The 26,250-nt window shown below is 41.6% G+C and overlaps 1 protein-coding gene across 1 annotated transcript; it reads right to left on the minus strand.

Moving 5' to 3' along the window:
- Nucleotides 1-10,112: 10,112 nt before the first annotated feature.
- LOC134612047 (olfactory receptor 11A1-like) lies at nt 10,113-24,674 on the minus strand. The gene is made up of 3 exons (XM_063456427.1): nt 24,432-24,674; nt 22,103-22,348; nt 10,113-11,060 (listed from the first exon to the last, which is right to left on the minus strand). The coding sequence occupies exons 1-3, from the start codon at nt 24,672-24,674 to the stop codon at nt 10,113-10,115; spliced, it is 1,437 nt and encodes a 478-aa protein (XP_063312497.1).
- Between the last annotated feature and the right edge of the window lie 1,576 nt (nt 24,675-26,250).

A 26,250-nucleotide genomic window follows, 5' to 3' on the forward strand; every position in this document is an offset into this window, starting at 1 on the left:
AACAGCACTCGGAGTGGTGAGTTTAGTAAATGTTCATATCAGTTTAATACCTTCCGCGTCTCCTATCAGTGGACGTGTATGTGGCAGCCATTTTAGGAACCGCACACCTGGGACCCGAGCAAGGTCACCTCTTTCAACAGGCGACATGATTTGGCCCTGTAAAACTATCCTGGATATTCTCTACAAGTTCTATGGATATGGCATTGATTTATGTAACAGGGAGATGGAAGAAGATGCTTGGTCGGTCCTCTTACTTGAAATTTGTGGCACTGCGCGGGCAAGCTAATGTGCCACCAGATAGGAGTGGTGAGTTTAGTATTGTTCATATCAGTTTAATACCTTCCGCGTCTCCTATCAGTGGACGTGTAAATGGCAGAGATTTTTAATTGTTGAATCACCTCCCCTTTTTAGGCCAAGGTGGGAAGATGCTTAGACCACTGGTATATTGGTGCCATCTTGGAGGATTTTTTTTTGGTTTGGTTTTTGAAGCCACAGTGCTGCACCAGTGGGCCTAAAAATTAGGCATGTACACATGCCTGAAAAAATTGGTATTGTTGCAGCCGCTGCTGTAGCAGCAGCCAGAAAAATTTATGTTTGTTTCACAGGCAGAAAGTGCCCTAAAACATGGCGGCTTGAACCCTAGTTGCTGGCGGATAAGTCACGCAAGTCAAACGTCATTCAGAGCTAAAATACAGCAGCGTGTGGACCATTTTTAGCCCAAGGCAGCTCATCTCATCAGGCCTTTTTTAATCGAATGTATCGCCCAGTGTCAGTCCCTTCGGGATCCATCCCTCATTCATCTTAATAAAGGTGAGGTAATCTAGACTTTTTTGACCTAGGCGACTTCTCTTCTCAGTGACAATACCTCCTGCTGCACTGAAGGTCCTTTCTGACAGGACACTTGAAGCGGGGCAGGCCAGAAGTTCTATCGCAAATTGGGATAGCTCAGGCCACAGGTCAAGCCTGCACACCCAGTAGTCAAGGGGTTCATCGCTCCTCAGAGTGTCGATATCTGCAGTTAAGGCGAGGTAGTCTGCTACCTGTCAGTCGAGTAGCTCTCTGAGGGTGGATCCCGAAGGGCTGTGGCGATGCATAGGACTTAAAAAGGTCCACATGTCCTCCATCAACAACACGTCTTTAAAGCGTCCTGTTCTTGCCGGCGTGGTCGTGGGAGGAGGATGACTTCCACCTCTCCCCCTGTTAGATTCCCGTTGTGCTGTGACATCACCCTTATACGCTGTGTAAAGCATACTTTTTAATTTATTTTGCAAATGCTGCATCCTTTCCTACTTGTTGTAATTCGGTAACATTTCCGCCACTTTCTGCTTATACCGGGGGTCTAGTAGCGTGGACACCCAGTACAGGTCGTTCTCCTTCAGCCTTTTTATACGAGGGTCCCTCAACAGGCAGGACAGCATGAAAGACCCCATTTGCACAAGGTTGGATGCCGAGCTACTCATTTCCCGTTCCTCCTCCTCACTGATGTCATTGAAGGTATGTTCTTCCCCCCAGCCACGTACAACACCACGGGTACCAGATAGGTGACAACGAGCACCCTGGGATGCCTGTTGTGTTTGGTCTTGCTCCTCCTCCTCCTCCTCCTCAAAGCTACATTCCTCCTCTGACTCCTCTTCCTCACAATCCTCTTCCAGCGTTGCCGCAGGTCCAGCAAGCGATGCTGATAAGGCTGTTTCTGGTGGTGATGGTGACCACAACTCTTCCTCTTCCTCTTCACGCTCATCTACAGCCTGATCCAGCACTCTTTGCAGGGCACGCTCCAGGAAGAAAACAAATGGTATGATGTCGCTGATGGTGCCTTCGTTGCGACTGACTAGGTTTGTCACCTCCTCAAAAGGACGCATGAGCCTACAGGCATTGCGCATGAGCGTCCAGTAACGTGGCAAAAAAATTCCCAGCTCCCCAGAGGCTGTCCTAGCACCCCGGTCATACAAATATTCATTAACAGCTTTTTCTTGTTGGAGCAGGCAGTCGAACATTAGGAGTGTGGAATTCCAACGTGTAGGGCTGTCGCAAATCAAGCGCCTCACTGGCATATTGTTTTGCCGCTGGCAATCGGCAAAGTGAGCCATGGCCATGTAGGAACGCCTGAAATGGCCACACACCTTCCTGGCCTGCTTCAGGACGTCCTGTAAGCCTGTGTACTTATGCACAAAGCGTTGTACGATCAGATTACACACATGTGCCATGCACGGCACATGTGTCAACTTGCCCAACTTCAATGCCGCTATCAAATTCTTTCCGTTGTCACACACCACTTTGCCGATATCCAGTTGCTGCGGAGTCAGCCACTTTTCCACCTGTGCGTTCAGGGCGGATAGGAGTGCTTGTCCGGTGTGACTCTCTGCTTTCAAGCAAGTCAAACCCAAGACGGCGTGACACTGCCGTATCCGGGATGTGGAATAGTACCTGGGGAGCTGGGAGGGTGCCGTTGATGTGGAGCAAGACGCAGCAGCAAAAGAGGACTCAGCCGAGGAGGTTATGGAAGAGGATGGAGTAGGAGGAGTAGAGGAGGTGTCAGCAGGACTGCCTGCAATTCGTGGCGGTGTCACCAACTCCTCTGCAATGCCACGCATTCCTTGCTTGTCAGCCGTCAGCAGGTTTACCCAATGCGCAGTGTAGGTGATATACCTGCCCTGACCATGCTTTGCAGACCAGGTATCAGTGGTCAGATGGACCCTTGCCCAACACTGTGTGCCAGACATGCCATGACTTCCTTTTGCACAATCGAGTACAAGTTGGGGATTGCCTTTTGTGAAAAGAAATTCCGGCCGGGTACCTTCCACTGCGGTGTCCCAATAGCTACACATTTTTTGAACGCCTCAGACTCAACCAGATTGTATGGTAAAAGCTGGCGGGCTAATAGTTCGGACAAGCCAGCTGTCAGACGCTGGGCAAGGGGGTGACTTGGTGACATTGGCTTCTTACGCTCAAACATGTCCTTGACAGACACATGACTGTGGGCAGATGAGCGGGAACTGCTCAAGGCGGGAGACGGAGTGGCGGATGGTTGAGAGGGGGCAAGAAGGACAGCAGTGGTTGGCGTGGCTGAAGATGCTAGACCAGGAGGAGGATGGCGGCTTAGAGTAGGCGTGCTGCTTGTACTCATGTGTTGATCCCATAGGCGTTTGTGATGTGAGATCATGTGCCTACGCAAAGCAGTTGTACCTAGGTGGGTGTTGGACCTCCCACGACTCAGTTTCCTTTGGCACAGGTTGCAAATGGCATCGCTGTTGTCCGAGGCAGACACACAAAAAAAATGCCACACTGCTGAGCTCTGCAATGACGGCATTCTGGTGGTGGACACAGCATGCGTTGATTGGCGTGCTGTCGGGCTGACCTCGGGTGCCGATGCATGCTGTCTGACTGTGCCACTAGCTCCTTGCGACGACCCCCCCTGCTTCCAACTCGTCTCCTCCTCCTCTCTGTCTCCCCATCTGAACTTTCGCCCTGTTCTTCTTCTTGCCGAGCGGGCACCCACGTGACATCCATGGACGCATCGTCATCATCAACCACTTCGCTTGTATCTGACAACTCAGAAAAGGAAGCAGCAGCGGGTACAACATCATCATCATCACACCGTACCTCCATGTGTTTAATGCTGCCTGCCTGAGACATATCCCTGTTATCTACATCCTCTACCAATAATGGTTGCGCATCACTCATTTCTTCAAACGGGTGTGTGAATAACTCCTCTGACATACCAAGTAAAGCGGCTGTGGTGCTAGTTTTGGTGGTGGCAGCAGGCGGGTGAGTGCTATCTTGAGAGGTGCCTGAAGCTAAGCTGGAGGAGGATGGTGCGTCAAGGTTCCGAGCGGAGGCTGTACAAGATTGGGTGTCCTGTGTTAGCCAGTCAACTATGTCCTCAGAACTTTTCAAGTTCCGGGTACGTGGCTTCTGAAAACTGGGCATTATTCTAGGGCAAAAGGGAATCACAGCACCACGACCACGACGGCCCCTGCGGGGTGGCCTGCCTCTGCCTGTCATTTTTTGGGGGATTAGTGGTACTATAAGTGCAAGCTACTGTGAGACCAGATATGATTGGCAATGTGAACTGTAAGAGTTCTGCAGAGCACACACTGTAGGCCTGAGACACCCGCTTGAAGACAAGTAACTGCTATTCAATCTATAACAGTGAAAAACAAATTTTGGTTTTAAAAGCACGCTATACAGACACCAGATATGATTGGCAATGTGCACTGGAACAGTTCTGCAGAGCACACACTGGTGGCCTGAGACACCCGCTTGAAGACAAGTAACTGCTATTCAATCTATAACAGTGAAAAACAAATTTTGGTTTTAAAAGCACGCTATAGAGACACCAGATATGATTGGCAATGTGCACTGGAACAGTTCTGCAGAGCACACACTGTAGGCCTGAGACACCCGCTTGAAGACAAGTAACTGCTATTCAATCTATAACAGTGAAAAACAAATTTTGGTTTTAAAAGCACGCTATAGAGACACCAGATATGATTGGCAATGTGCACTGGAACAGTTCTGCAGAGCACACACTGTAGGCCTGAGACACCCACTTGAAGACAAGTAACTGCTTTTCAATCTATAACAGTGAAAAACAAATTTTGGTTTTAAAAGCACGCTATAGAGACACCAGATATGATTGGCAATGTGCACTGGAACAGTTCTGCAGAGCACACACTGTAGGCCTGACACACCCGCTTGAAGACAAGTAACTGCTATTCAATCTATAACAGTGAAAAACAAATTTTGGTTTTAAAAGCACGCTATAGAGACACCAGATATGATTGGCAATGTGCACTGGAACAGTTCTGCAGAGCACACACTGTAAGCCTGAGACACCCGCTTGAAGACAAGTAACTGCTATTCAATCTATAACAGTGAAAAACAAATTTTGGTTTTAAAAGCACGCTATAGAGACACCAGATATGATTGGCAATGTGCACTGGAACAGTTCTGCAGAGCACACACTGTAGGCCTGAGACACCCGCTTGAAGACAAGTAACTGCTATTCAATCTATAACAGTGAAAAACAAATTTTGGTTTTAAAAGCACGCTATAGAGACACCAGATATGATTGGCAATGTGCACTGGAACAGTTCTGGAGAGCACACGCTGAAGGAAGGACTGACAGAGCCGCTTGAAGGACACTGACTGGCTGCTATTAGCTTACACTAGAAACCTTTTTTCTTTGTAAAAGCACGCTAAAGAGACACCAGATATGATTGGCAACTGTCAAAGCACGCTGGCACAGGTCTGCAGAGCACAGGCTGAAGTAGGCCTGACACCCAGACGCTTGCAGACAACTAACTGCTCTTCTATTACAGTGAAAAAAAATTATTTCTTTTAAATGTAAAGCTTAACCTATTGTTAAAACAGATATGAGTGGTGGCACTGACTGTGCAAATGGGCAAGGCATCCAACCTGACACAGAAGCTTGCAGGCAGGCAACTGCTCTTTTATTACAGTGAAAATTTTTTTTATTTTAAATGTAAAGCTTAACCTATTGTTAAAACAGATATGAGTGGTGGCACTGACTGTGCAAATGGGCAAGGCATCCAACCTGACACAGAAGCTGGCAGGCAGGCAACTGCTCTTCTATTACAGTGAAAAAAAATGATTTCTTTAAAATCTAAAGCTTAAGCTATTGTTAAAACAGATATGAGTGGTGGCACTGACTGTGCAAATGGGCAAGGCATCCAACCTGACACAGAAGCTGGCAGGCAGGCAACTGCTCTTCTATTACAGTGAAAAAAAATTATTTCTTTTAAATCTAAAGCTTAAGCTATTGTAAAAATAGATATGAGTGGTGGCACTGGGCAAGAGGGCACAGTATCCACTGTGAACCTCACACAAAAGCGGGCAGGCAGGCAACTACTCTTCTATTACAGTGGAAACAAAATTTTGGTTGTAAAAGCACGCTATAGAGACACCAGATATGAGTGGCAACTGTCAAAGTACGCTGGCAGGGTTGTGCAGGGCACACGCTGAAGGAAGGCCTGACAGAGCCGCTTGAAGGACACTGACTGGCTGCTATTAGCTTACACTGGAAACCTTTTTTCTTTGTAAAAGCACGCTATAGAGACACCAGATATGAGTGGCAATTGTCAAAGTACGCTGGCAGGGTTGTGCAGGGCACACGCTGAAGGAAGGCCTGACAGAGCCGCTTGAAGGACACTGACTGGCTGCTATTAGCTTACACTGGAAACCTTTTTTCTTTGTAAAAGCACGCTATAGAGACACCAGATATGAGTGGCAACTGTAAAAGTACGCTGGCAGGGTTGTGCAGGGCACACGCTGAAGGAAGGCCTGACAGAGCCGCTTGAAGGACACTGACTGGCTGCTATTAGCTTACACTGGAAACCTTTTTTCTTTGTAAAAGCACGCTAAAGAGACACCAGATATGATTGGCAACTGTCAAAGCACGCTGGCACAGGTCTTCAGAGCACACGCTGAAGTAGGCCTGACACCCAGACGCTTGCAGACAACTAACTGATCTTCTATTACAGTGAAAAAAAATTATTTCTTTAAAATCTAAAGCTTAAGCTATTGTTAAAACAGATATGAGTGGTGGCACTGACTGTGCAAATGGGCAAGGCATCCAACCTGACACAGAAGCTGGCAGGCAGGCAACTGCTCTTCTATTACAGTGAAAAAAATGATTTCTTTAAAATCTAAAGCTTAAGCTATTGTTAAAACAGATATGAGTGGTGGCACTGACTGTGCAAATGGGCAAGACATCCAACCTGACACAGAAGCTGGCAGGCAGGCAACTGCTCTTCTATTACAGTGAAAACAAATTATTTATTTAAAATCTAAAGCTTAACCAATTGTTAAAACAGATATGAGTGGTGGCACTGACTGTGCAAATGGGCAAGGCATCTAACCTGACACAGAAGCTGGCAGGCAGGCAACTGCTCTTCTATTACAGTGAAAACAAATTATTTATTTTAAATCTAAAGCTTAACCAATTGTTAAAACAGATATGAGTGGTGGCACTGGGCAAGTAGGCACAGTATCCAATGTGAACCTCACACAGAAGATGGCAGGCAGGCACCTGCAATTACATTACACAGGAAAAAAAAAAAAAAAAAGCAGCCTGATGTTATAACCCTAAAAAGGGCTTTTTGGGGTGCTGTCCTTACAGCAGAGATCAGATGAGTCCTTCAGGATTGTAGTGGACACTGAATACCCTAGCCTAGCTATCAATTTCCCTATCTAATCAGCAGCAGCTAAACTTTCCCTCCTCTCACTAAGCATGCAGCTTCAGAATGAATCGAAAATGGATGCTGGGAGGGAGGTTGGAGGGTGTGGAAGGGAGGGAGTGCTGCTGATTGGCTGGAATGTGTCTGCTGACCGAGAGGCACAGGGTCAAAGTTTGCCCAATGATGCCGAATAGGGGGCGGATCGAACCGCCCATGTGTTCGCCCACGCGAACACGCTAAGTTCGCCGGGAACTGTTCGGTACATCACTATAAATCAATGTCTCTTTCCTCATTAACCTTAAAAGTGTCCTATGTTAACACATATACCATGGATTGTGCTTTTTCAATGCTTTAAAATCAAGACATATATCATACATTTTAGAGCACTCTGCCTTGGTACCAGTCATAATTTTCCAGACACAAATATATACATTTAAATTCACAAAAACACACATTTACAAACATACACACATATTCCAATACATACTTGCAAACAAAAATAGACATACATTGTAGTTGTACATTCCAGATACACATTTATATGCAGTGACATACACACATATTTACACAGCATAATACACATAAAAAAATGAACTGCCATGCTCATGCATGCACACATACAGAGATGTGGTGCTTGACACACACAGTGATGCACAATAATATACACACACACACTGGGCCACAAAAATTGCACAAAACACACATGCACACCGATACACATTGATACATCCACATACAGTCAGATACACACTGCCACTCTTTTACACACACAAACACAAACACACCGTGCCAGAAATAAACTACACAGATATGCACTCAAAAAACTCAAAGATACAACCCAAATACATGTTGCCACACACAGATACACACTGCCATGTACATTCTGGCACGTGCACAGATACAAACTGCCATGTACATTCTGGCACGTACACAGATACACACAACTACTCATTAGCTCCAGCACATGCTTTGAATTACATAATGTGCATTCTTTTAGCCAGACTCCCATTTTCCTACCTGATTTGATGCAGGATGGTAGTCTGGTTATTGTTACTAATACCAAACAAACACTTTTTTTAAAACTACCAAGTGCTATCCAGGTTGGATGAAGTTGACATAAAGGGTCCATAAAGGGTCGGTATGAGTCAATGGGACCCAAGCATCACTTTAAGGAGTAAAGCACCTCATTTATTAAGTTGTACAGTGTGCAATCCGCATAATTTCAGAAATCCGGTTGATATGTGCACACTTATGAAGGAACGGAGTAGCTCTATACTGGTTCCCTATCAACAACTGTTACAAGCTATGCCTTTTCTGTCATTAAAGAAAACAACATCCTTTGCATCCAGCAGTAAGTGTAGAAATAACAGAGAGAGGGTTTGAGAAACATAAACATGTGCCATGGTGGCAACTGTAGTACTGGAGAGAAAATTAATATTAAATGGTTAGTGATTAGTGATCATGGTGGTAGGAGTCCATATGAGCAGTTTTTTTCAGATTGGAACGCTGCCCATGCTGCATATTTGCAAGTGTGTGCTGTGGGCTAGTTGCACCCCCAGTACATATGACATTGAGAGCCCAGAACTCGGGCTGTCTAATGTCATTTCTGTGCATAAATTATGTTTGTTGTCAGTGTGCACTGCACTGGCAACAGACAAAGAAATCAGAACTTCTGCAAAGGGAAGCTAACTCTCCAATCCACCCCCCCCCCCCCCCCATTTGCTCTACATCACTTCATTGCACATTTGTTTTTTGTTCTTTTATAAAATCCCTACCTCCCTCCTCCTTACACCCTCCCTGTGTTCCTTTAAGTTCACAACCTTTTATCTCTCTATTATGCTGCACAAAGTGCTATCAAATGTATAAATAAAATATTATTGTCAAATTCAGGGTTATTCGATAAATAAAATAAAATAAATATTTAAATCCAAAGGCAAAATTTAGTTACATTTGAATCCTTACATCCAATACTGTGACAAAACAACTGTTCAACTAGACATAAATAAAAATGTCTCCCTACATATTATTTAGTATGCTTTTGACCTATATTAATATTCCCTAGAACAATCATTTACTGTGAACATGTACACTGATCCGCCACAACATTAAAACCACTAAAAACTACCAACAAATGAGGTGAATAACAATAATTATATTGTTCTAATGACCCTAACCACCCTCCCAGAGATTACTGCAGATCATGTACATCCCATTAGGGCAATGGTGTTTCCTGATGGCAGGTGCCTCTTTCGTCAGGATAATGCACCCTTTCACAGCAAAAAAAATTATCAGGAATGGTTTGAGGAACAAAGAGTTCAAAGTGTTGCCTTGGCCTTCAAATCTTACAGATCTCAATCTGACTGAGCATCTGTTGGATGTTCTGGAACAACAAATTCATTCCATAGAGACCTTAACTTGCAACTTGCAGGACTTAAAGGATCTGATGCTAATGCCTTGATGCCAGGTACCACAGGACACATTCAGAGATCTTGTTGAGACCATGCCTAGGTGCATGACAGCAGGTTTTGCAGCACAATATTAGGCAAATGGTTTTATTGTTGTGACTGATCAGTTGCAACAGCATATGTTGCTGTCTAATGCTTTTAACACATGAGACTTGACAATCCAATGTGGGTGATTTACACAGGACACGTTCAGAAGTCTTATTGAGTCCATGCCTCAATGCATCAGAACTGTTTTGGCATCACAAGGGGGATCTACACAATATTAGGCAAGTTGGCAATATTAGGAACCTACACAAAACAATGGTTCATTGAATCAAAGGATTGTATAATGTCTTTTGAAAACTCTTTCTGTTCCACCATTTACTGGGGAACTTTACTTTTCAGGTGAATTTTCAAGCTTCTCTACTACATAGTGAAGGATGAATTGGCATGTCCACTAAGGTATTTAGAATCCAGGAACAGGTTTAGCTTTCCTTAACAATATGTTTATTGCTGCATGAATTTCTTGATTCCTAAGACTGTATACAATTGGGTTTAACAGAGGAGTCACTACTGTATATAACAAAGATAAAGCTTTACCTACATTTAAAATTTGTTCCTGAGAGGGTATGACATACATTGTTATAAGAGTCCCGTAATAGGTGGCTACAACAGCAAGGTGAGAGCTACAAGTTGAGAAAGCTTTTTTTCTTCCGTTAGCCGAGGGAATCTTGTAAATAGTATGGATAATAATGATATATGTCACAATAATAAAAACAAATGGGAACACTGTGACTACAGAGGCAAATACAAAAGATTCAATTTCTATCAAGAATGTGTCTGAGCATGAAAGTTTGATTAGAGGCGTAAGGTCACAAAAGAAACTATCTATCACATTTGGTCCACAATAGTGTGTATTACATAGCAAAATCAGAGTTATCATTGATATTGTAAAGCCAGCTAACCATGCCCATAAAACTAGTTGGACACAAAGTTTAATGTCCATTAAAGATTTGTAGTGTAAAGGATTGCATATTGCCAAATATCGGTCAAAAGACATAATTGCAAACAACATGCATTCAGTTGTAGCTGTTGAGCTAAAAAAATAATATTGTGTTAAACATCCAGGTAATGATATTGCAACACGTCCTGAAAACAAGCTCTGTAACATGTTAGGAACAATATTTGTAGTGAATGCAACTTCAGATAATGATAGATTGCTGAGAAAGAAGTACATTGGAGAATGAAGTCGACTGCATAATGACACTAGAACAATGATTAGGGCATTTCCAGACACTGTTAAAATGTAAGTGATTAAAAATATAACTGCAATTAATGTCTTAAAATGTTTAAGGTTTTTAAACCCAGCAAGCAGAAATTCTGTGACCGCAGTTTCATTTTTTTCAAGACTTTTCTGCAAATTTAAAGATAAAAAAAAACCACATGATAAATCATTTAAATTATTTAATCATTAATTTCCTAGTAAACAGACAATAACATTATTAAACTAAAATGGTGAAATACTTTGCTTCAACATTGTCTCTAAAAGAATATGAAAAACAACATACTGTAATAGTTTCTGTTATATTGTGCGGCTATGCTTGTGAGCATGCAAGGGAAGGACATATTAACTGAAGAGCGATACTTAAACTGTATCTAAATTAAGGGTGAAAATTAAATCTTAAAATGTAGGGTGATATTTTTCATGGTTTTTTGTATGTTCACAAGCATTTGACAATGGCAACAACTCCCAAAATATTGAAGAATAAAAACGAAAATGGGAAAAAATTATAATGTTAAATCATTTATTTAAATTTTAAATGTGGAAATTATTATTTAAAAATGGCCTTCAAGTAAGATATAATAATAATAGAATTTATCAGAACAAAAATAAAGTGTTTTTAAAAATGTGTGTAAAGAAAATAATGCTGCAGAAAAGAAAGAAAAATAAGTTATCAAACTCACCACATCTCTCAAATACATATTTATTTCTTACAAGGTGTCATATTTCATATTCAAAATATTTCTAACACTTTTTTTCTCTGATATCCTTTCAACTCTATTTTTCCCAAAATTCTAAAGACGAAGTGCAATGTAGTATCACAAATCATTTGACTTAAAAATTTAAGCACAATGTTCACTTTTTGGTAATAAATCTGTTTGCTATCTTTTCTTCTTTTACTTTACTGGAGCACGTGTGCTACCTAAATAAAACCTTCAAAAGTGTCAACAGGGAATAATGAATATATTTTGTTATACAACCAATTAAACTAATTAATTGTGCAGGGGAAACAATGTATTCTCTTAAAATGATCAATGATGGCTAAAATAAAATGTAACCCTAAAATCACCAATACCATTTATTTTAACATGTGAGCTTTATGGGTTTGATGTTTTAACCCTCAATGTTCTTATGTCATCTATTTGTATTTGTAATTTACCTGTATTTTCACATCATGTCACTGATGGTCTCTTTGACCTATGAGACATCCTTTAACCCCTTAAGGACACATGACGTGTGTGACATGTCATGATTCCCTTTTATTCCAGAAGTTTGGTCCTTAAGGGGTTAAAACTGCTGGCAGAGGGATTATGTGTGTATTGAATAAAAAGAGTCCAATAATCTCTTTATCAGTTCCAACAAGTCCAGCACTGGCAATCCCATCAATAGTTTTTTATTGAATAGCATTAAAAGAACTCCATACATGATACAAGGACATTCCAATATTATAAATAAATGTATTTATGTATTTAGTTTAGATTAAAAAAAGAAAAGCTGGAGGGCTCAGGCGGGGTTAGAATAGGACCAGAAAATTATCTTCTTTTTTCAGCTCTATCCACCAGGAACCACATCAGTACAGTACACCTACTCATGTGCAAGGAATAACTTGTTTATGGAGGTCCCAGTAACATCACGTTATGGTACGTATGACGTCATCGTATGAAGCGATCGTATGAAATTCAAGATTACGGAAGAACTCACCACTGTGCCGACAGTCTGAGGACCGCTAGCCGCGGTGCTAGCCGCGAGCTGCTAGCCGCGAGTCGGATACACGGTGTATGAACTTCGTCAGGAGTAAGAGCTGTTATCATTCATATGTGATTTTTAATTATTGTGAAAGTAAAGAATTTCTTCACATCCTGTTGCCATCCTGGTTATCTGTCACACTTTGGTCTTGACCTACGGATTTATGCTATCAAAGTTAGAGCAGACATTTACTGCTCTCTCCTTGTGAGTTTTTAGATTTACTTATTTAAAATTATATTGTATGCCACAGAGTTACACCATATATTTCTTCCTTATATGTTTGTTTTTTTATGTATTATGCTCTACCATATACTCTTGGGAGAATATTAAGAAGTTCATTTTTTTAGGGTACTTCAGAGTAAGTGTTTACTATATTTTACTATATTTTACCACTTAGTGCGCTTTAATTGTTTGCACAATCATTTTGCACAGTTATATGCACAGTTATATGTATTTTTGCACTTTTATTAGCACCTTATAGTGTACTGTGAATTGCACTTTTAATGTACTGTGTTGCACTTTGTGTATGTATGTATGTGTATGTATATATATATATATATATATATATATATATATATATATATATATATATATATATACACACAAAATTACCGGCACCAGCCAGTTAATGCTTCAGTACCCCTAGGGAACTTTCATCAAGACATCACAAGTAAAGTATTGCACTGATACAAGCTTTATATAGGACAAATACAAAAAGAGAAGTCCTGTGCTTAGTCCCATTACTGCTGGGCCAGCAGCAACGACTACAATACACATCAGCCCCAATATATAGTAAAAACCAAAGAAAAGAAAATGTTACCAGTGCTTTCTCCTTAATCCCTATGTATATTTAGACAAATGGAGGTCATTTAGTTGCTCCAATGGCCATTGGAGGGAATGCCCGCCTGCCAACGTCAAGGCAGACCCCCCTAAGCGGGGCCATTGGAGCAACTAAATGACCTCCATTTGTCTAAATATACATAGGGATTAAGGAGAAAGCACAGGTAACATTTTCTTTTCTTTGGTTTTTACTATATATTGGGGCTGATGTGTATTGTAGTCGTTGCTGCTGGCCCAGCAGTAATGGGACTAAGCGCAGGACTTCTCTTTTTGTATTTGTATTTACTTTGTATCACACAGCCTGGTTACAATGCTGCTACCCATCCCATGTGTTCCCTATTAAGGGTTAATAAGTATAGGGGTGTATATCAAAAATACCCCTTTCTGTCTCATTAGAGATATCTTTGCCAGAAGCTCAAGGAAGCAGGCTGAAGGGTCAGTGTTAGGACCCGCTTAGGGGGGTCTGCCTTGACGTTGGCAGGCGGGCATTCCCTCCAATGGCCATTGGAGAAACTAAATGACCTCCATTTGTCTAAATATACATAGGGATTAAGGAGAAAGCGCAGGTAACATTTTCTTTTCTTTGGTTTTTACTTTATATAGGACAAACAAAGATCTTAACTTACCTCTTAAGCAGCATCTCAATCACCTGTATGTCTGGCAACAGTGAGGGTCTCATCCAATGAACCTAAGGAGCATCGTCGCAAAACTATGGGAACCAGAAATGCCAATCGGCTATTGGTTCCCCCCTCATGTACGGATGCCCTAGAGAGACAAAACTCTTTGGAGTGATAAAATTGGAGTGATAAAAATATATATAATAAAAATATGAATGGCACAGAGATAAAGCCAAACGTGCCATTCATATTTTTATTATATATATTTTTATCACTCCAATTTTATATTATCCTTTCCTGGCATTTTATATATCCTAAGGTGGGGATTATACCACCCACGCCATATCTCAAGTGCAGTGTCATCTGCACTGTATACTGTGAGTATATTTATTTTGTTTTGTATATACCACATCTTATCTTCAGAGAGCACTATCTGTTATATATTTTTCTCCCTTCTCCTGAGAATTGGACAGCACCAGTGGATCAGAATTTCCTGATATCCTACTAGCAGGGATTATACTGAAGAACGCCCATTCCACCTGAGCTGGTTATAGCTCATACAAATGTGAGTTTATTACATCTTTATTCTTCATTTTCCACGTACCCCACAATCTGCACCATTGGTCCTTTTCCCTTTTATATTTTACATATCACGGGAGGATCCAAAGCATCATAAGAAGAGAGAACACCAGCGCAACATAGACATTTATCCTCCTTTTTATATTGACTTTTATATATATTTATATATATCCTTTTTATATTTTTATTGGGACTTATTTTATTGTATCTCTTGGCGCAGCCTTTTCTCCCCTTTTTTCCTGTACATCCTTATCCCAGAGGGTTAGAGGGTGACCCTCTGTAAGGTTGCTGCCTCCTTTGTATATTATTAGCGCTAACCTACTCTACACTTTTTCTTGTTTTCTGTTTGTCAGTCTGATGGGCGAGTCTGGGTTTGGAGGATTCCAGAATAACGTAACCTGTCTGACTGCATTATGACAACTGTAAAGTTTGGTGGAGGAGGGATAATGGTATGGGGCTGTTTTTTAGGAGTTGAGCTAGGTCTCTTACTTCCAGTGAAGGTAAGTCTTACTGCTTCAGCATTCCAATACATATTGGGCAATGCTATGCATCTGACTTTGTGCGAACAGTTAGGGAAAGGTCTTTTTTTATTCCAGCATGACTGTGTTCCAGTGTGCAATACAAGTTCCATAAAGACATGATTTAATGATCTTGATGAGGAAGAACTTGACTGTCCCACAGAGAGCCTTGACCTCAACCCCATGGAATACTGAAATGGAAGGCCTTCTCGTCCAACATCTGTGCCTGACCTCAGAAATGCTCTACCTGATGAACGGCAAACAATTTCACAGAAGCACTCCAAAATCTTGTGAAAATCCTTCCAAGAAGAGTGGAAGCTGTCATTGATGCAAAAGCGGTAACAGCTACTTATTAATGTTTATGTATTTTGAATGCAATGTCATAAAAATCCTTGTTAGTACACTGGCCAGGTGTACCAATACTTTTGTCCATATAGTGTGTATATAGTGTGTGTGTTACGGTACCGCCTTCCGAGCCCCATACGCAGTCTTTAGTCACTTGTAATCCCGGTTCCCCCAATAACGAGACCAAGCTCCATTATGAGGGTAAAACATGAACTGAGGACTGGATCATCCAGCCTGCCTTTTATTTCCATTCCACACACACAGGCCACACCAAGGGGGAGGCATAAAATAACCACTGGCATCGATGTTACATCCCACACATTCCCTCCCCTTGGTGTGACACATAATCCCATTATACATACAGTTTGAAATATACTTTTATACATCTTTCATAACTTTAAACCCATCCATCATATTCACATAAGAAGCACATATTCAGATTCAGCGTACTTTAAACATAAACATTCTCAAAAATCACACCAATCTCTTCAGTGAATAAAAAGTTACTCGAAAGTCCTTTTATGACCGACCGCAGGTACCTGTTCTTGCCCAAAATAGTTCCCTGGATTCGGGATGAGCGGTCGGTCACTTTCTGGCATAAAAATGGCTAAGTCCTGTTCGAAGTGGGTCGGTACTTCGACTTTCGTCGAAGTGTCGAAGTGCCGTCGATAGTACGGGTCGGCGGGTTCGAAGTTAAAATGGCCGCCGCCACGTGGTCCTTTGTCCGATGCCGGCTACCTCGAGGTCTTCGGTAACTTTGGCACTTCGATAGCTTCGACTGTATTTGAAGTGTCACTTGCAAAAGGTAACAACCCTTCACATTATCTCTCAGAGACCATAAGTACTGGGCAAACCAGACGAACCCAATAGGTTTAGTCCAGACGGATGGGTCTGTCACAGTGTGTAAGAATTCTTTCCATTTATACATGACAATACCTTACTGGCCTTAGCAACTGCCGAATAACATTTCACATAGTTGCCTAGTTTGTTGTCTATGACAACTCCCAAATCCTTCTCATGAGTTGTTATCCCTAATTCACTGCCATTTAGGGCAGGCCCGGACTGGCCATCGGGCATACCGGGCAAATGCCCGGTGGGCCGCGATGGTCGTGGGGCCGAGGCCGGCAGGGGAGATCACAGGATCTCCCCTGCCGGCCCCTGCAGGGCCAGTGCTATCCGAGCGCCGGCCCCACTGTGTGCCTCCATGGGCCGGTGGGGAGATCAAAGATCTCCCTCACCGGCCCACAGGCAGTGTTACAGGCGGCCGGTGCTGGGGAGTGAGGCAGGCAGGAAGAGAGAACACCGGCAGAGCTCTAGCCAGCAGATCCGCCGGGTCCTCTCGCGAGGTCTGAGCGTTGCCGCGGTAACCGCGGCAACGCTTAGATCTCGCGAGATCACCACTGGACCACCAGGGATTAGGCAGAACGGCACCCTCCATGACACCAGGCACCCCCCTATGGAAACCCGGCTTCCCACCCCCTCCCAGGCTAAAGGTAAGAAGGGAGGGGGTGGGATACATCATTTTAGTTTTTATAAATAATAATAAAAAAAAACATTTATTCAATAATTGTGCTATATGCACTCACACACAGCACACTCACAATCAGACACAGACAGCACACAGCACCCTCAGACACACACACAGCACCCTCAGACGCACCCTCAGACACACACACAGCACCCTCAGACACACACACACAGCACCCTCAGACACACACACACAGCACCCTCAGACACACACAGCACCCTCAGACACACACACACAGCACCCTCAGACACACACAGCACCATCAGACACACACACACACAGCACCCTCAGACACACACAGCACCTTCACTCACACAGCACCCTCAGACACACACATCACCTTCAGTCACACAACACACTCACAGACACACACACAGCACCCTCAGACACACACAGCACCCTCAGACGCACCCTCAGACGCACCCTCAGACACACACACAGCACCCTCAGACACACACACAGCACCCTCAGACACACACAGCACCCTCAGACACACACACACAGCACCCTCAGACACACACAGCACCATCAGACACACACACACACACAGCACCCTCAGACACACACAGCACCTTCACTCACACAGCACCCTCAGACACACACATCACCTTCAGTCACACAACACACTCACACACAGCACACTCTCACACATATACAACACACACACACGTATGTATAATATATAAAATAACACTCAGTAAGTTAACAGACAAAAAAATAGAAACATAGAATGTGACAGTAGATAAGAACACCCTCAAACACACACAGCACCCCTCTTACACACACACTACAATCCTCACACACACACACACACAGCACACCCAACACACTGCGCCCTTCACACATACAATACGTCCAAATATATATATATATATATATATATATATATACACGTATTGTATGTGTGAAGGGTGCAGTGTGTTGGGTGTGCTGTGCGTATGTGTGAAGGGTGCAGCATGCATAATATTATTATTATTGCCATTTATATAGCACCAAAAGATTCTGTAGCGCTTTACAATATTATATACTACAGCACCACTACACACATTACGCTCCAGATGCATGCTAGATCCCTTACCCTATTTACACTCTGAATCCTCTATACAAACACACACACACACAATCTCCTATACACACTCTGGGTCCTTTACACACAAGATACCCTACACACACTACATTCCTGACATACAAACGCTGGATCCCCTATGCACACACTACATTCCTTGTAAGCAAACACATACTACATTCTCTAAACACACACTCTTTACAACCCCTACACACACTACAGCCCATATGCACACACTCGCTACATCCCCTATACACACTATGCCCCCTATAAACACTTGCTACAGCCCCACATATTACACCACAAACACAAATTAAATTGACCTATTTACACAATACCACACCACAATCAACTCACTCAACACACACGCAATCCCACAAGCAGGCTCCAAACACATGCACCATACGCTTTTCTGGCCCTTTTGTCCGCTGGTATCCCACTTATGGAGACACCAGAGACAAGTTAAAAGCAAACACAGCGCAAGCTTGTTATTAAATTTGCTTGCACTGTTCAGAACAAATACAGGGCCTTTTTCTAATGCTAGAGCTCCTCAGCGGGGCTCTGCGCATGGCACTAATATGCTCACTTTGAGAGGGGGTGTGCTTGTCATTAGTGATGACAAAACATACCCTCTCTGGCCCCGCCCCTTTCTCAGGGGGCCGCTATGAGTGAAAAATGCCCGGGCCAAATTTTTTTCCCAGTCCGGCCCTGATTTAGGGTGTAAGTTGCTTGTGCATTATTTAGCCTGAAGTGTATAACATTTTATGCATTGTTCTGCAGTCAATTTCATCTGCCATTTGAGTGCCCAGTCCCCCATCTCTCTAAATCCCTCTGCAGCAAAGTAATATCCCTTGCTCACATTGTATTATATATATATATATATATATATATATATATATATATATATATATATATAGTGTTCAAGTAGAGATTGTAGCCATATTAGATGTTGATGTAAAAAACAGATACAAGTTGTATATTGTAATACCTTAATTATTGAACTAACAGAATTTTTTTATTTTTTTTAATTCTTTATTTTTTGTGCATGTTAAAACAGGTAATATCTTGCCTTACTATGCCACAATAGCAATAGCAGGCCAGTTAGGTACAGTGGAATTGACATGGCATATGATTTGACAGCACATTTTTTATATTGATATCAGAGTTGTAACAGTTATGTCAAAACAGGATGTAACGGATCGCCTGGCACCCCGACTTGGTACCTCCGTTAATGGATGCTCCTAGCGCTTCCTGAGGACTCCAAGCACTCTGGCAGACACCACAATCACTGAATCAGAGAAGCATATAAATCCTCTCAAGCCTCTGAATGCTGTAGACCGTTGAATAGGAACCATACGAATAGGCTTGCACTCCTAGCAGTCAAACTGGAACAGCATGCAATAAATCCTTCCCCCAATAATGAGACGACACTTCACTTTGAGGGTAAAACAGGAACTCTGGACTGGCTCATCCAGCCTGGCTTTTATTACACTTGTACACTTACAGGCCACACCCAGGGGGAGGCATAAAATAACCAATCACATACATGGTACAACCCACACATCCCCTCCCCTCAGATAACCAGTTAACATAATTATTACAGCCAGGAAAACTACAGTTTTTATACATGTGCTATAACTTTAAATCCATACATCCAATGTATCAGACAAATCCCTCCAGTGGATCAAAAGTTAGCTGGAGGTCCCTTTATGACCGACCGCAAGCACATTTTCCTGCCCAAAACAGTTCCATAGATTTGGGCTGTGCGGCCGGTCAATTTCATGCGAAAAAACGACCAAGTCCCATTTCGAACGGGACTTAGTCTCTGGAGCTGCAAGTTCAGTATGGAAGAAGGTAAGGGTCAGCGGTGTTCGGTAAAATGTGTAGCCGATTTTAGTTCCACAGAATCTTTAGCATACACCGCTGACCGCATTTGACTGAACAAAGATGGCCGCCGCCACGTGAAATTAACCTGCAGTAACCTCACAGCCTGGGAGGTAAATTGCCTGCACACTTTAACTTCTGGGTGGTCTGCCTGTGTGGTACTTGGTTCAGTAAGCCCTATTTACTGAACCAAGTGGGAGAAAGCCAGGGGCAAGTTATTTTACAGGTCTGGGGACATAGTCTTAAAGGGGCATTGTTCACCAAAGTTACAAGATGTTCCCAGACGGTTCTTAAAGGGCCATACACCCAATAAAAGTCCATTCCTTTTCAGGGGCCATAGTCTTAAAGGGTATTGTTACCCGGAGTCTCAATATGTCCCCAGACAGTTCTTAAAGGGCCAGCAGCAGTACAATAAAATACCATTCACTGTACTTAAAGGGCCAGCAGTCGCACAATAAAATACAATATGCCCCAAATAATCCAGGGGACATAGTCAGCAGGTAGGAGGCGGGCAAACAGGCTTCTCCAGGGCCCAGTGGCGAGGTTGGTTTCGCCACACAGGAGATGTGGTTTTAAACTATAGAGTAAGATAATTCAAGCTTAGTCTCACGTAAGATTAATTATTAACTATTAACGTTTACACCAGTATGCATTAACGTCACCTTGGATCCTTAACATAGGAGGTTTAATAAGAAGATTAGCAGAGTATAGTAAGTAGTAAACATTTCAGAAATATAGCAATAAATATTTTATATTGTACAAACTGAAACATATCTGGAAGACCTAATCCAGTTTGCAATCAAAGCACGTTGCTCTCGGGGAAACCTTAATGTTGTACTATACAGCAAACCATTCCTTCTTTTGGTTTACATTGTTTGACAAAGTATAGCTGAAGAGCAGCTAAGTGTATACAGGTCATTTTAACTATCGGATGTTTAAAGGGGCTTTATTTATGCCCTAGTTTTAGTTACATTTTAGAAGTGTATAAAAATATCACGGATATATAAAAAAGTATCATATTGACAAACATAAATTAGTTCAAAATTATTCCAAGTACATGCTAATGTATTGTTGAAAGCTATGTCTGCTAACACCGTTAACTGACACACATTGATAGCATGGGGAATGATGGCTGGATAATTTTACTAGTAAAGGGGTTCCAAACTGGGCTAATATTCTTTTCACACTTTCTAAATGTATTCATTATAAAACGTCATCATGATGCTTTGAACTATGAAATATCTTGCAACAACTTCCAGAATTTCAGTGTGTTAGACAGCTAACCGAGAGTGATAATATTATATATTTCCCTAAGTCATACCTCCCTGATTTTTTTTAAATGTTTCCTCCCTGTATTTTTAAAGAAAAAAAAAATAAATAACAAAAAATTAGATAAAAAATAAAATAAAGTAAAACAACGTTAAATAAAGTGAACCCCAAAAACGGTTCGCAACAGTTCTAGGAAGGCACTTCATGTTCCTTTATGGCAAGTGGGTGCTGCCCATCGTTCCTGGTTAGGTGGTGATTGAGGCGTAGGTGTCAGGCGTGGAGCCTCGCGGGAGGAACGGGATGATTCTTGCTGGATCCCAATTTTGGGTGGGCGAGTTTAGCTTGTGGGTGCCGTCTTGGGCGAGTGAGTCCTGTGGTAGGCCTAGCGACTGTAAGAGATCCGCTGTGTCCTGGGTGCCTTGTATCCGATGTGTGTTGGCTCCATGTTGTACCAGGAGTATTTGGGAAGGCCGCCATCTGTAGCTTATTTTTTGTCGTTGGAGAAGGGACGTAAGATGTCGGAGTGACCTGCGCCATGCTAGGGTTCCGTTGGATATGTCGGCGAAAAATGTAAGTGCCATATTGTCCAGCTGGAGGGGGTTTTTATCCCGGAGAGCTGAAAGGACCACCATTTTGTCCTTCCCAGTCCGGAAGGTGATTATTGTATCTCTTGTGGCTGTAGCTGGGGCTCTGGCGGGTTTGGGGACGTGGAAGAGGTATGTGGGGGTGATAGCTTTGGCCTGTCCGGGTGGTAGTATGGTTGTAAGTATGCGCCTGAGTACCTGTTGCAGCTCAGCTTCTGGCACCTCCTCAGGAATCCCTCTAATTTTGAGGTTGTTTCTTCGTCTGGCATCTTCTTGGGCCACAAAGCGGCGTTCGTGTAATGCGTGCTGGTGTTGCAAGTCCTGCACGGCTTTTTGCAATGAGGAAATGTCCCTTAGGGTTTTTTTTGAGGAGTCTTCCAAGGAGTTTATGCAGCCTGTCAGGCCCTGTAGTTCACCCCGGAGGGCTGTGACGTCTGCCAGAATCTGCAAGTAATGATTTTAAAATCCCTGTGGTGACCGGGTCAGAATCCGCTCCAGTTTTATTAATTTTCGCCTTCTGCATCGGGATTGGGGCTGTGGGGTAGTCTTCCCCTGAGCAGTCGTCCGAGAAGTCTGAGCAGCCTCCATGGAGAGCTGCTATATTGGAGCCGCTGGTGCTGCATGCCTGCCTCCACATATCTCCGATTGTCAGCCCCAAAGCAGGTTTGTCAGTCGTTGTTTTTTTATTTTTCCGTCCCATGGATCTTGGTAAGTTCCCACGGCTGTGCAGGGGTCGGTGAGGGTAATTTTGTTCAGTTTCCCCGTTTTGTGCTCGGAGCTTCTATTAGGTGCGTCCGCTCGCTTCGGCAGTTAGGCTCCGCCCTTCGGACTAACAGAATGTTTTAATGACAAGCTTTCGGGAGAACCTCCCATTCTCAAGTCTAAAGCATTCCTGAGCAAGACGACACATGGAATTTAAAGTTGAGTTGTGATACAGGGGTTAAAGCAACATGAGTGCAGATAAGACACAGGTTTGATAGAAAATAGACACCATTTTTGCATAGGGTTGTAAATATCTTCTGTGAAGATCACAGAGTGAGGGTGGAGAAAGAGAAAAAAAAAGCAAACAGTGCAGAAGATGGTGCTAGAAAGAGGAGTAAAAACAAATTAATTACTCATATTAATATTAAGAATGCATGAATTCCCATCCAAGAGTTACAGGAGGTGCATGAAGGCCTATATACAGCATACACAGACACATGCACATACTCGCACTTATGTACATATACATATACACAAGTAGTGTGTATGTACAAGTATACACAAGTACATACAACAATATAGAAATAAATACATCCAAATGCCCAAATATATGTACATGCACACCTACATATACATCCACACACATGTATATATGTATGTATACCTATTAAAGGTATAGATGCACCAATTAACAAAGACACACACACACACAAACTGATGTTCATTATCATACACTCACTGACACAGTGATCCATATATTTACACTGACCTCTATAATAACCCAAAACCACACTGACCATACACACAAACATTCACTGGCACACACATAGACCGACCTATACAGACACTCTAAGAAAAAGGTCCCAATTAATTTACGTGGGAATTATTGCATCTTTACTCTGTGTTACGTTGAGTTTTGGTTTTTTTAACGTTACCATGAAAACTTTAGTAAGCAAATTTCCTCTAAATTGACAACTGTGATTGTGTGGGTATAACATTATTTATATTATTTATGCAGAGGAAAAAATAAATACATTCATAATTTTGGATGGGTAATGTCACCATTCACTTTAATAGGGATTACTGTTGACATCAGAATTAAGTAGCTTATGTATCATTCTTATTGTTTCCTTATAAAAATATTTAACATTTTTTTAAGAGTTTTTTTAATTGCTATTTTCACACTTATATTGCGCAGTGTAAATATGAAGGGGCTGATGACAGGAGTGACAAATATATTGAGAACTGCAACTGATTTATTTTTATCTAAAGCATAACTTTGATTAGGCACAACATAGATGAATATGGTTCCTCCATAGGCCAGAGCTACAAGCATAAGGTGAGAGACACAGGTAGAAAATGACTTCTGCCTTCCAGTAACTGATGACATCCTAACTATCGTTATAATAATGTGAATATATGTGAACAGGACTGTCATAAGGGAGCTCAAAACTATTACAGTAGAAATCAAAAAATTTATGGTTGCAATAATACTTGAGTCTGTACAAGTCAACCTCAGTAGTGGCTTACTGTCACAAAAGAAATGGTTAATAATGCTACTATTACAGAATTTCATTTGAAACATCAGTATTGCAGGTAAAAGAATTAAGATGAATCCAGTACACCAACAGCTTATCCCCAAGCATGCACACATATGGCGATTCATTATTGTAGAATATTGCAAAGGTTTGCATATAGCTATATAGCGATCTATTGACATAATGGCCATAATCAGAAGTTCTGTTGATCCAAAGGAAAAATAAAAAAAAGACTGTAGCAAGCATCCTAAATAAGAAATGGATTTGTAAGTAGAACATATGCTTACTAGGATCTTTGGGATGACACTAGATGTAAGAAGAACTTCCAGAGAAGAAAAATTTGCAATGAAAAAGTACATTGGAGAATGAAGACTTGAATTACTGCAGATAACAGCCAGAATGAGAAAATTACCAACCAGTGTTGATGCATATATCAAGAGAAATAGCATAAACAGTACGACATCCACTTCTGGTTTCTCTTGGAATCCAAGAAGAATAAATTCAAATATTATGCTTTGATTTTGCCTCATTATCTTTGGTCTCAATTTTCCTGTAAAAAAACCATAGTGATATATATTAAAAAAAAACTGCATTCATGGAATCATTACAGGGCATATATTGATTGCTGCCACTTCTATTGTTCCAAGACATTATTATTATTATTATTATTATTATTATTGCAATTTATATAGCGCCAACAGATTCCGTAGCGCTTTACAATATTAAGAAGGGGATTAAACTATAAATAGGACAATTACAAATAAACTTACAGGAACAATAGGTTGAAGAGGACCCTGCTCGATCGAGCTTACATTCTAAGACATTGTAAATCTTCAACTATTCCTTTAATAAAGTTAACATTATATACCATCTTAGAGAGTAAACAGTATGTATTAGCTATTAGACAACCGTCGTCATTTAAAGATAGCCGAAAATAGTATTGGCATATATAGGGGGAAGAGATTGTTAAAAGATATTCTCTGTAAAATGTACCCTATGAGAAATAATTACTAATTTTATAGCCATTTTGGAGATATTATACAACTACACTTGATTAACTTTGATATTTTCTGTGCCACATGCATTATTGTTTTGTATTAATGCTTACTAGACAATTTAAATATGACTAAATTAACTGTTTAACCCCTTAAGGACACAGCTTCAGAAGCTGGACATACCCTTAAGGACACAAGCAATTTTTGCATTTTTTGCTGTTTGTGTTCAAATGCAATTTGCATCTCTCTCATTTATTGTACCAACACATATTATATACCGTTTTTAGACAAAAAAAGGGCTTTAATTTGATGTGACCTATACATGTATAAATTCTCATTTATTACAAAAAAATGCAAAATAATGTGGAAAAAACAAAAAAAACCCACTTTTTTCCCCACGTTTTGGCAATAATAATGTGTGCATAATATGTACAGCTTAGGAAAAGTAATTCAAAATTCCCAGATTTTACTAGTAACATGACGTAAAGTCATGATTTTATTAAAGACACGGAGGCGAGTATTATGCATAACTCTTTCTTTATTTCCTCAGCAGCAAAGATAGAGGAATATAAATATTGTCAAAAATGAAAGAAAAACTGTATAGGCATAACGGGTAGCCGATCACATGGTAGAGGAAGTGGCTATATAAGTCCTGTGTCTCCCACAATCCCCCTCTTTCCTGCGAAAACCGAAGACCAGGTAAGAAGAACGATGTCCTACTTGATCAGCACAGGAAACAGGAACAATGCGACAACATCAAGCTAAAAAAGACAGAGAAATATGGTAATTTCCAGACTCAAAACTGTAGACTTACCAAACAACATTGTAAGGAGTCACAAACAATAAACTGGATTCTGAAATACAAAAGATAAATAATTAGTAAACATAATAAGACGTACCAAACCATCCAATCATATAAATAAACACATATAATCAATACATACCTAATTGAACAGCAAAAAACCCGTAGAGTCTCAAGCATCTCGTATCCCCATTCCACACCGGGAGGGCGGGAGGGAATAATACTCGCCTCCGTGTCTTTAATAAAATCATGACTTTACGTCATGTTACTAGTAAAATCTGGGAATTTTATTAAAGACACGGAGGCTCA

This window comes from Pelobates fuscus, chromosome 5 (genome assembly GCF_036172605.1).
Source record: "Pelobates fuscus isolate aPelFus1 chromosome 5, aPelFus1.pri, whole genome shotgun sequence".
Taxonomy (NCBI): domain Eukaryota; kingdom Metazoa; phylum Chordata; class Amphibia; order Anura; family Pelobatidae; genus Pelobates; species Pelobates fuscus.